The 10,000-nt window shown below is 38.9% G+C and overlaps 1 protein-coding gene across 5 annotated transcripts in view; it reads left to right on the top strand.

Annotated features, from left to right (window-relative positions):
* Positions 1-10,000, top strand: part of LOC122264374 (sodium- and chloride-dependent transporter XTRP3A) — a 72,089-nt gene that overhangs the window by 54,802 nt on the left and 7,287 nt on the right. For 3 of the 5 annotated variants that reach the window (XM_086532003.1, XM_086532027.1, XM_086532018.1), the window contains exons 2-9: positions 2,782-3,014; positions 3,315-3,554; positions 3,743-3,853; positions 4,600-4,841; positions 5,097-5,277; positions 5,444-5,645; positions 6,367-6,689; positions 7,034-7,234. In XM_086532003.1, the coding sequence (XP_086388129.1) occupies positions 2,782-3,014; positions 3,315-3,554; positions 3,743-3,853; positions 4,600-4,841; positions 5,097-5,277; positions 5,444-5,645; positions 6,367-6,689; positions 7,034-7,234 (1,733 nt within the window). Of the gene's footprint in view, positions 1-2,781; positions 3,015-3,314; positions 3,555-3,742; positions 3,854-4,599; positions 4,842-5,096; positions 5,278-5,443; positions 5,646-6,366; positions 6,690-7,033; positions 7,235-7,589; positions 7,632-9,903 lie in introns of all 5 variants that reach the window. The other 2 variants (XM_086532011.1, XM_086531995.1) reach the window with 2 other exon arrangements.

The raw sequence follows: 10,000 nt of genomic DNA, 5'->3' as shown, positions 1-10,000 counted from the left end.
TGATACATATTTTCCATGGTGTAGAGAGCAAGATTAAAGGTCTTTGTAATGGCTACCTTGAATGCTCTTGACCCCAAAATAAATAACGTTTATTTTCATTAGTTTTCGGTCTGTAAGAACATTTGCTCGCTCGAAGTCGACGCCTCTTCACTCCTTCTGGCTGCCGCCTCTCAAGTGTTCATCTTTAAGTTGTCCCTTACTAACATTGCCTTTCTTAGAGGGCGAATTTCTCTTGCTTAGTTTTCTTAGTTCCTTTGCCTTTGTGAGACTCATAGTGAAGACTCTGGGATATAAAACCCACTGGCAGCCCAAGTGCGATCGAGTATAAGCTAAAATAACACCGAAATCTTGGATGTTGATTCTGTGTTAGAGATGACGCAATAAGCGAAACTATTGGCTACTGCTGGAGCCCCTGCAGCCAATTGCAGCCTCGGCGTTTGGTAGTTTTCCATTGTGTCTCGTAGACCAAGGTTAGGCGAAGAAGCACGGGTCTCTGATCCTTTGCTGTTTTACTCTTCTTTGTTTGTCCGTCCATTTGTTTGTCCACGTGGCTGGCTTTCTGCTTGCCCGTTTGTCTGTTTCTCTAGTCTATCTGTGTAGTAGATTGTCTGTTTTCGTCTGCATACTTCATTCGCCTTTTCTCTCTCTCTCTCTCTCTCTCTCTCTCTCTCTCTCTCTCTCTCTCTCTCTCTCTCTCTCTCTCTCTCTCTCTCTCCCTCTCCCTCCCTCTCTCCCCCCCCTCTCTCTCTCAAAAAAAAAAAAAGTCTCTCTCTCTCTCCCTCCCCCTCCCCTCTCTCTCTCTCTCCTTCCCCCTCTCTCTCTCTTCCTCCCTCCCTCCCCCCCCCCCCTCTCTCTCTCTCTCTCTCTCTCTCTCTCTCTCTCTCTCTCTCTCTCTCTCTCTCTCCCTCCCTCCCTCCCTCTCTCCCTCCCTCCCCCCTCTCTCTCTCAAAAAAAAAAAAAGTCTCTCTCTCTCTCTCTCTCCTTCCCTCCCTCTCTCTCTCCCTCTCTCCTTCCCCCTCCCCTCTCTCTCTCTCTCTCTCCTTCCCTCCCTCTCTCTCTCTCTTCCTCCCTCCCTCCCCCCCCCTCTCTCTCTCCTCTCTCTCCTCTCTCTCTCTCTCTCTCTCTCTCTCTCTCTCTCTCTCTCTCTCTCTCTCTCTCTCCTCCCTCCCCTCCCCTCCCCTCCCCTCCCTCCTTCCCCCTCTCTCTCTCTCTCTCTCTCTCTCTCGTAGTTAATACCTTTGGCTTTGTCCTCCGAATCAAGTATGACACACATCTGCCAAGTATTCCTTCTGGAGCGCCTTAGTAACGATACCAACGAGGCTAACTACGGATTTTCCTGTTCTAAAAATATTGCTACGTGACAGTGCCATGTAATGTTTATAGAGCAAGTCAAATAATTGGCATTAATCTAGGAAATAGAGAAATATATTCAGTATAGTAAAAAAAAAAAAAGATGCAATATATTCACACGCGGGTGCGCATGTATGAACACACACACACACACGTATGTATGTGTGTTTGTTTTGTTTGTGTGTGTGTGTGTGTGTTTGTTTGTTTGTTTGTTTGTATGTGTGTGTGTGTGTGTGTGTGTGTGTGTGTGTGTGTGTGTGTGTGTGTGTGTGTGTGTGTGTGTGTGTGTGTGTGCGTGCGTGCGCCCATATTTACTGATACCCTGATACCCATATATACAGTCCCAAATTCTGCAAGCTTCAGCAAAGTTTACCAGATTACTTTTCCGAATGCGAACCTCTGAGTGGCAGTCTCAATTTAGGCGCACAGAGTAATGTATCTGCGAGATAGCTATTACCTCATGACTCCGTATGTCGTTACCTACCAATTAAAGGCAAGAGCGGACCATTAATAATGTAATTCTATACCATTAGTCGGTGATGGAAGTAATTGCCTTCCTTAAATGAGAGGTTGAGAGTACTCGGTTTAAGTATATTCTTTGATATGCTATGTAAATATGTCATATGCGCTAATATGCTATGTTAGGACAGTAATGTCATTTGAAGATTCATTTCCATTCCCTAATTTTAGTCCAGAAATTTATTCTAGTTACATAAAATGACATAATTTAAATGTCTAATGATAACCAGATATAAGCAAACAAAATATGTAAACAGAAATTTTGAGCATTAAGTTTATGCTAATGTTTACCACATCAAGACTAGTAATACATATTCAACATCATTACAAAACAAGTAGAATAACACAAACACTGTATCGATTCGTGAACCGCCATCCCAACTCAAGGCAATTTTCAAGGGAAAACACAATTAGGCCTAAATCTTCAGACGCCCCTCAAGGTTACAAGGTTAAGGACAAAGCTGTGTGAAGGAGCCGCTTACGCAACAGAGCGAGTCTTCCGAAGGCGATCATATGGGCAACTTTGCCTCGGCTGCTTTGTGTGGAGGCCCTTCCTGGCGGGCTCTAGTGTTGGGGTGAAGGCGTCGCAACGCACTCAAAATTATATTCTACACATACACACACACACATACAGACAGAGAGACAGACAGACAGACAGACAGACAGACAGACACACAGACACACACACACACACACACATATACTTCTATGTATGTATATATATATATATATATATATATATATATATATATATATATATATATATATATGTATATATAAATATATATATATATATAAATGCATATATTTATGTATATATACATATATATACATACATAGACGTGTATATTTAAATAGCTAGTCATCTAAAATGATCCGCGAACCCAATCCTAACACAGCGTTCGCCCGCAGGTGCCTTCCTCATCCCGTACCTGATCATGATGGTGCTGGAGGGGGCGCCGCTCTTCCTGTTGGAGCTGGGCATTGGGCAGCGGCTGCGGCAGGGCTCCCTCGGCGTGTGGACCCACATCTCGCCCTGGTGGACTGGCCTGGGCGTTGCCTCCACCATTGTATCGTACCTCGTGGGACTCTACTATAATGTTATCATCGCATGGTGCTTCTATTATTTGTTCAACTCGTTTAAGGTGAGTGGATTTTTTTTTTCTTTCTTTTTTTTGGGTGGGGTTGTATCAAACACGGAGATTTTATATAATTGTTCATATTTATTCAATAAGTAGGACGATAAATTGAATGGGCGATGGGCCTTTAACCTAAAATTTAATGTGGCTGATCATTTTCTGTTCACTTTTTTTATTCAAATCAAATAATTTCCTAAGAAACACTGGAAAGGAACCATAACCACTTAATATTTAGCTCTCGCCATTCCATGACAATTTTCATTACAACATCAAAGTTATGTAGCTCTACCTTATTTATTTTTTCAGTCGCCGCTCCCCTTCGGAACGTGTCCAAATGAGACAAATTTGGAGCTCAATTTAACACTTCCTGTTGAGGAATGCGAACTGTCGAGCGAAACTGCCTACTTCTGGTACAGGCAGACAATCGACGCATCTCCTACTATCGACGAAACGGGCGGCATTAAATGGTGGATGGCTCTGTGCCTGACTCTCTCGTGGATTCTTGTCTGGGTCTGCATCATGAAGGGAATCCAGTCTTCAGGCAAGGTGAGTTTTATACATTTCGTTATTCTTCTCATTTATTGATGTCAGCCTCTTGCTTCAAATGCCCTCATTCTGTTCTGCTATTTGTTTGGGTATAAGGACTTTCAAGAATATTTCTCAATTGAAGCGTTCAAAATCTGTTGACTGTAGCTTTGAATTCAGGCATAATGATGCAATTAATCTTTTTCCAGGTCGTTTATTTCACCGCGCTGTTCCCCTACTGCATCCTTATCATTTTCTTTGGGCGCGCCGTCACGCTGAAGGGAGCTGGCGAAGGTCTCAAGCACATGTTCACACCAGATGTAAGTTATGGTGAACAAATGTTCACAGAACCTCTACACACGCGCAAAAGATTTTATTTAAACTTATGCACCCCCTAACACACACATAAACAGACACACATGCGCACGAGGTGTACTGTTACCTGTATTTAACGAGGTAGTTAGAGGGTCATTACAGAGTCCAGAGAGTTAACCGGTTTTGGATAACTGGCACTTAGTTTCAATTAACTTTATTCAGAGAAACCTGACACTGAGCCATCATTACCTCCTGATATCTGACCACACTGCTCATAACCTTTAAAATCCATTTAATTTTCTGTTTCAAATGAAGACATGCGTTTGCAAGTGTGGTATATCTGGTATTTGTATACGTGTTCCAGTTATTATCTGAGTCATAAATCTTTGCACGATTTAATCGAAATGTCTCCTTGTGTTTATGTGCAAGAATTTGGATATGAGTGGGGTTATGTTCATCATTTTATTTGTTTGTGATTGATCCCTTTCTATAATTCAGCTTATCGATTTTCTTCTCTTGACTATTTTTTTCAAGCTGAAAGTTGCACTTGATAAAACACATCGAATATCCCTTTCCATTTTCAGCATTTCCGATTCGTAAAGCATATATTAGGCTAGGTCCATGTATACGTGCTTGAATCTTTTTTCATTTCATAAACATGTAATTCTGCTAGAACCAAAACTTCAGTTCGTCAATACAATTCTGAAAAGAAATGATACAATGATACATTATAATCGTTTCTCCACAACAGATGAGTAAGTTATTAAACCCGACGGTATGGATGGATGCAGCGTGTCAAGTGTTCTACTCCCTCGGCCTGGCCTTCGGGTCCCTCATAGCCTTCGCGTCCTACAACCCCATGAAGAACAACTGCAAGAGAGACGCTCTCTTCATGTGCATCATCACGGTGTTCACGGCGACCTTTGCCACGATTGATATCTTCGCTGTCCTTGGGTTTAAAGCTGTGGCCAACTACGAAAAATGTATTGAGCAGTAAGTACATTTTTTTTTCTGAGAAAAATGCAAGGGATATAGGTTTACCGGAAACGGGAGCGAAAACTAGATTGCAAAGAGTGCAAAAATTGCTTTACTATGTAATTATTGACTCATATACAGTGGTATATATTATAATTGATTATATTTCAATGACAGTTTAACTGACTGTCATGTATTTTTTTCTTTTGATTTTGCAATGTTCTAAATTGTTTCGGGTCAGCAATGCAACTCATAGTTTAAAAACAATTTCAGCAACATTTTGAAGCTTCAGAGTATTGCCCAACATCTACCTGAACACACTCAGAAGATCAACGTGACGATTGACAATTATGAGGAAACTTGGAAAACTGTTCTTGGATCTATTCAAGAGTTTTATGAACAGAAGACACATCACCATATAAAGAACTGCAGTGTTGCTGACGAACTGAATCAGGTAAGATATATTGCTATACAGTTTGTTGCTAAACTGTGTGTGTGTGTGCGTACGTGCGTGTATGCTTGCATGCGTGCGTACATGCCTCTATCTGTGGATCTTTATATCACTGTATAAGGATAAACAATTTTCAACAAAGTTTAAATAATTATCTATCCATTTCCAGGCTGCCGAGGGAACAGGTCTTGCATTTATTGTTTTTACTCAAGCCATTGTGGAATTGCCGGGAAGCAACTTCTGGTCTGTGTGCTTCTTCATGATGTTGCTGGCACTGGGTCTTGGCTCTCAGTTTGGCACCATGGAGGGTGTCATCACCAACTTATTCGACATGAAAGTATTTGCAAGAATACGGAAAGAAATCGTTACAGGTAAAATTAATCTGCAGTTAGATGTGGGTCCGTAGCGCACTATTTAATCTTCAATATTAACAGGGTTCATGAAGTCTGTAAGGCATGGGGAAGTAGTGATAAAGGTATTATTTATTAATCTCTCACTAATGTTGATAATGGTAATTATTATAGATATTGTTTAGGAACATAGGAAATGGAGAAGGTAAACCATAAAAAATCAATACTTCTTTATTGTTATATTTTTTGTACATAGAAATTTATCGTTAGTTATACACATATATAACCTGGATGAAATTATGGAACTGAATCTTATAATCCCATAATTTACCCTAGTCATCTTTTTTTAGTAATTACTAGCCAAGTTTTATGGTTGTGCTGATAATGATTCAGATTAGATCCATGCATGCTTATTTTTAAAGTTACAAAAGGATGAAAACAAATATAGAGAACACAATTAAACTTATGAATGCATTGGTAATTGATAGGAAAACCTCAGTTTTTACGACATAAAAATTAATATATAAATATATCCTTAGTCAACTTTTTAAACTTATATGTTAAACAAAAACTTGAGTTTTTTGAAGACATGAAAATTAATATTTATAAATATTGCCAATATTAAACAATAACTACTACCAAAATTAAGACAGAAAATTATTGGAAATAAAGGCTATATCTTCATACGCTATAAATAACGTGGATATTTGAATGGCTGACCAACTGGTTGATTTTCCGGCAGGTTGCGTATGCTTATCAGCTCTTCTGATAGGCCTGATCTTCTGCACGGGAGCTGGAGAGTACTGGGTTGGCATGTTCGACACGTTTGCTGGCTCGATGGGTCTTATTGTGATCGCATTCTTCGAAACAATTGTCATATCCTACGTGTACGGCCACAAAAAATTCTCTGACGACATTGAGAAAATGATTGGCGAACGACCAGGCATCTATTGGCAAGCAATGTGGCGTTTCATATCTCCGCTCACCATCTTCTCAATTGTGGTGGCCTCCATCTACTACAGAGTCACTCATCCTCCAGATTACCCAGCATGGAAGGCTGATTTGGTAAGTTGAAAGAGGTTTAGTACTAATGGAAAACTTTCAAGTAGTATGGAAGTGCAAGTAAAGAAGAAAATACAGTATTGTAAGTATTGTTACTCAGATTAATGATCCTTCTTGTGGATTGCACATGTGATGTATAAGAGGTACGGATGTAGTTATTTTAATTAGTCAAGATGTTACAGTCCAAGCATCAACCACGAGAACCACATAGATATTGGCAACGGAAGGGGAAACCACACTTGGATTTTGTATTAGAGAAATCATGTCTTGCAGTATGTACATTTTTATGTATCTATTTATTCTTTTATGTGCAATACAACAATTCTACCAAAACTTCTCTCTTCCAGGGTAATGCAGTGAAGGAACCCTACCCAGGCTGGGCCATGTTTGTGTGTCTCCTGCTGCTGATGGGCGGCTTCTTGCCCATCCCCATCGTGTACTTTATGCGTCGCTTCCAGTGCACGCGGTTTGACCACGACATCCAGACGGCCTCCATCAAGAGAGTTGAGACCACAATGTCGACGCAGGGCATGATCAAGAGTGAGGAGGTAAGGCACCCCTTATGATCAGGCAGTTGTGTTTTATGAAGTACAAACTACTTGATAACTTTTTTTTTTCTCTCTCTTAAGGTTTGTGTGTATGAATGCATTATTGTATTCAAACAGTAATGAGATAACAGTAATATATTCAAGGATGTTTGCATACAGAGGATAGCAGAGTATGCACATCAGTGTAATGCAGTGTTGTGCTTTTCTTAGATTACTAGATGGGTTTTTGCTGATGAAAGAATGTTGAAGTGTCATAAGAAATAGGCATTGGCATAGGTGTACATCATTGCAATAAGACTAGAAAAAAATACTTTACGATATGAAAGAGGAAAGCCTCACAGATCAATTTTTCCAGATGGCCATACCAGAGAATGAACTTTTTTTCCTAGATGTAGAGGTAAATTTCTTGTTGATTAACTTTTGAAGTGCTTTTCTATTTTTGTCTCGTTTCTCATAACATGACCTCCATTGTCTAGAAGGAATTTAGCTGGTATTGAAAATATACAGTAAAATAGACTACTGGGATGTAGCATTATGACTATGAAATACTTAAGCAAGTTTATATAGAAACTTTCCAATTATTTGTATGTGATCACACTGGTACTGAAACCTTAGTCCTCTGTAATTGGAAATGAAAGTGGTTGGAATTAGTACTCAAATCCCATCAAACTTGGAGATTTTTTAGAGTAGAGAGTTATATACAAAATCCATGAAATGAATCTATTCGTGAAAAAAGATCATAGCTAGATGTGATGGAAACATCATTACAGTCATCATCCAACTGCTATGCTATCTTTAACCTTGTGTCAAATTATAAGAAAAATACAGTCAGTTTGATTCTTAATCCATTTTGACACCCTCTGCAATGAATGGGTTAATGAGCCTTTAGTCAGTCCATTCTTTTCTTGCTTCCCTTCAGAATTTGATAAATCTAAGGCACGGTTAATGTTGATAATTGATAAGAGGGTAATGTAGGTAATGATAGTTTATGATATCAATACATATCTTGCCACATCAGATCTTGCCACACCACACCTTATCACATTACATCACATCATGTAACATCACACCTTATATCACATCACATACAGTTCATCACAATATATCATTAGATTAATATAGAAAACCTTTAATGAAAAGCAGAATATATTTTACTTACTGGATTTTTTTCTGTACTGTCACTTAATATGAAAAATAGACAAAAATATATGGATATCGAATCTCTTTTCCAGTCTTTATCCCTCTCTGTCTAATACACTCCCACCCCCATAAACATGTAACCTCCACATTCATACTCACAAACACACTCACACTCACACTCACACTCACACTCACACTCACACTCACACTCACACTCACACTCACACTCACACTCACACTCACAAACACACCCACACCCTCACCCTCACCCTCACCCTCACCCTCACCCTCACCCTCACCCTCACCCTCACCCTCACCCTCACCCTCACCCTCACCCTCACCCTCACCCTCACCCTCACCCTCACCCTCACCCTCACCCTCACCCTCACCCTCACTCTCACTCTCACCCTCACTCTCACTCTCTCTCTCTCTCTCTCTCTCTCTCTCTCTCTCTCTCTCACAGATGAATAAACAAATTCTCTGTAAATGTATTTGTTTACAAATATGATTTTCTTCTCCTCATAGACTAGTTTCACTTTCAATACATTTTTTTCCTTAGATGTTATTCCCATATTGTGCTGTCCAGTTTATTTAATTTATGTTTGTCAACTAATATACCTTGCTAACCTTCTGCTTCCACCTATTTTTTCTTTGTCATCAGCTTTTGCAAAGTTCATGACTATTTTTCAACTGTGAGATTCCTTGGGGTTAAAGGGTTCTGCAAACATCCTTCTCATTTTTCTTTGATATTTTCTTATTTAATTTTACTGTATAAGATAAATGTAAGGATTATCTTTCAAGAAAGAATATTACTGTTTTTTTTTTTCAATTAATTTTACTAGCATTATTTATCTCTGAATCAGAAATCTTTTAAACCGTTTCATGCACAAAGTCAATAAGTTTTTGAAGATCTGCGGAAAGAGTAAAAGGAGTGAATGAACAATCGCGTGTTGATTAAGATTTGATTATCCATTTAAAGGTTAATTTAAATTTAAACTCCTTCGGCCATTATTTAGCTAAAATTAAAATTAAAGTAATAATTGTATTCAAAATTCACCATGATTCAAAATATTATAATTTTTCAATCAATATTTTTTTCTACTGTCAATTTATTAAGTATCTTTGATTAGACTGTTTTTATTTTATTTTATATTTTCATTGACAAGCAGTAAGGAAAAAAGGAATTAAGCCATTGCATGCAAGATGTTGGAGGGAAGGCCAAAGTGAAAGTGTAGTAGGATCAGAAGAAATGATCAGCTACACCTAAGTTAGGTAGTAATTCATATGAATTATTTATAGCTACAAATGACGGAGGTGACTGTCTAATGGGAGTAAATGAAATGTGTAAGATAGGAAATTGAAAATGAATTATGATCAAATTTATAGTAAGGTAGTGATTTTGCCCCCGCTCCTAAAAAAGAAAAAAAGAAAAAATATATATATATGTAGGAAAATCAAACTTCAACAGCAGAAAGCAAGCATTCAAGACAATAGTGGTTCATGTAGTTTGCGTCAACTCTCTCTTACAGCCAATGCCACGAAGTGACACTTCAGATAGCGAGTGGACACGACTCTTCCTTGATAGGGTAGACTCTTCGGACAACCTTGATGACAATCTCTAAACAG

The sequence above is a fragment of the Penaeus japonicus genome, unplaced genomic scaffold (genome assembly GCF_977035675.1).
Source record: "Penaeus japonicus unplaced genomic scaffold, GWHDUDI00000001_assembly GWHDUDI00000003, whole genome shotgun sequence".
In the NCBI taxonomy this organism is placed as follows: domain Eukaryota; kingdom Metazoa; phylum Arthropoda; class Malacostraca; order Decapoda; family Penaeidae; genus Penaeus; species Penaeus japonicus.
Note: the sequence above shows the minus strand (reverse complement) of the source record. Positions and strands in the feature narration are given on the sequence as shown.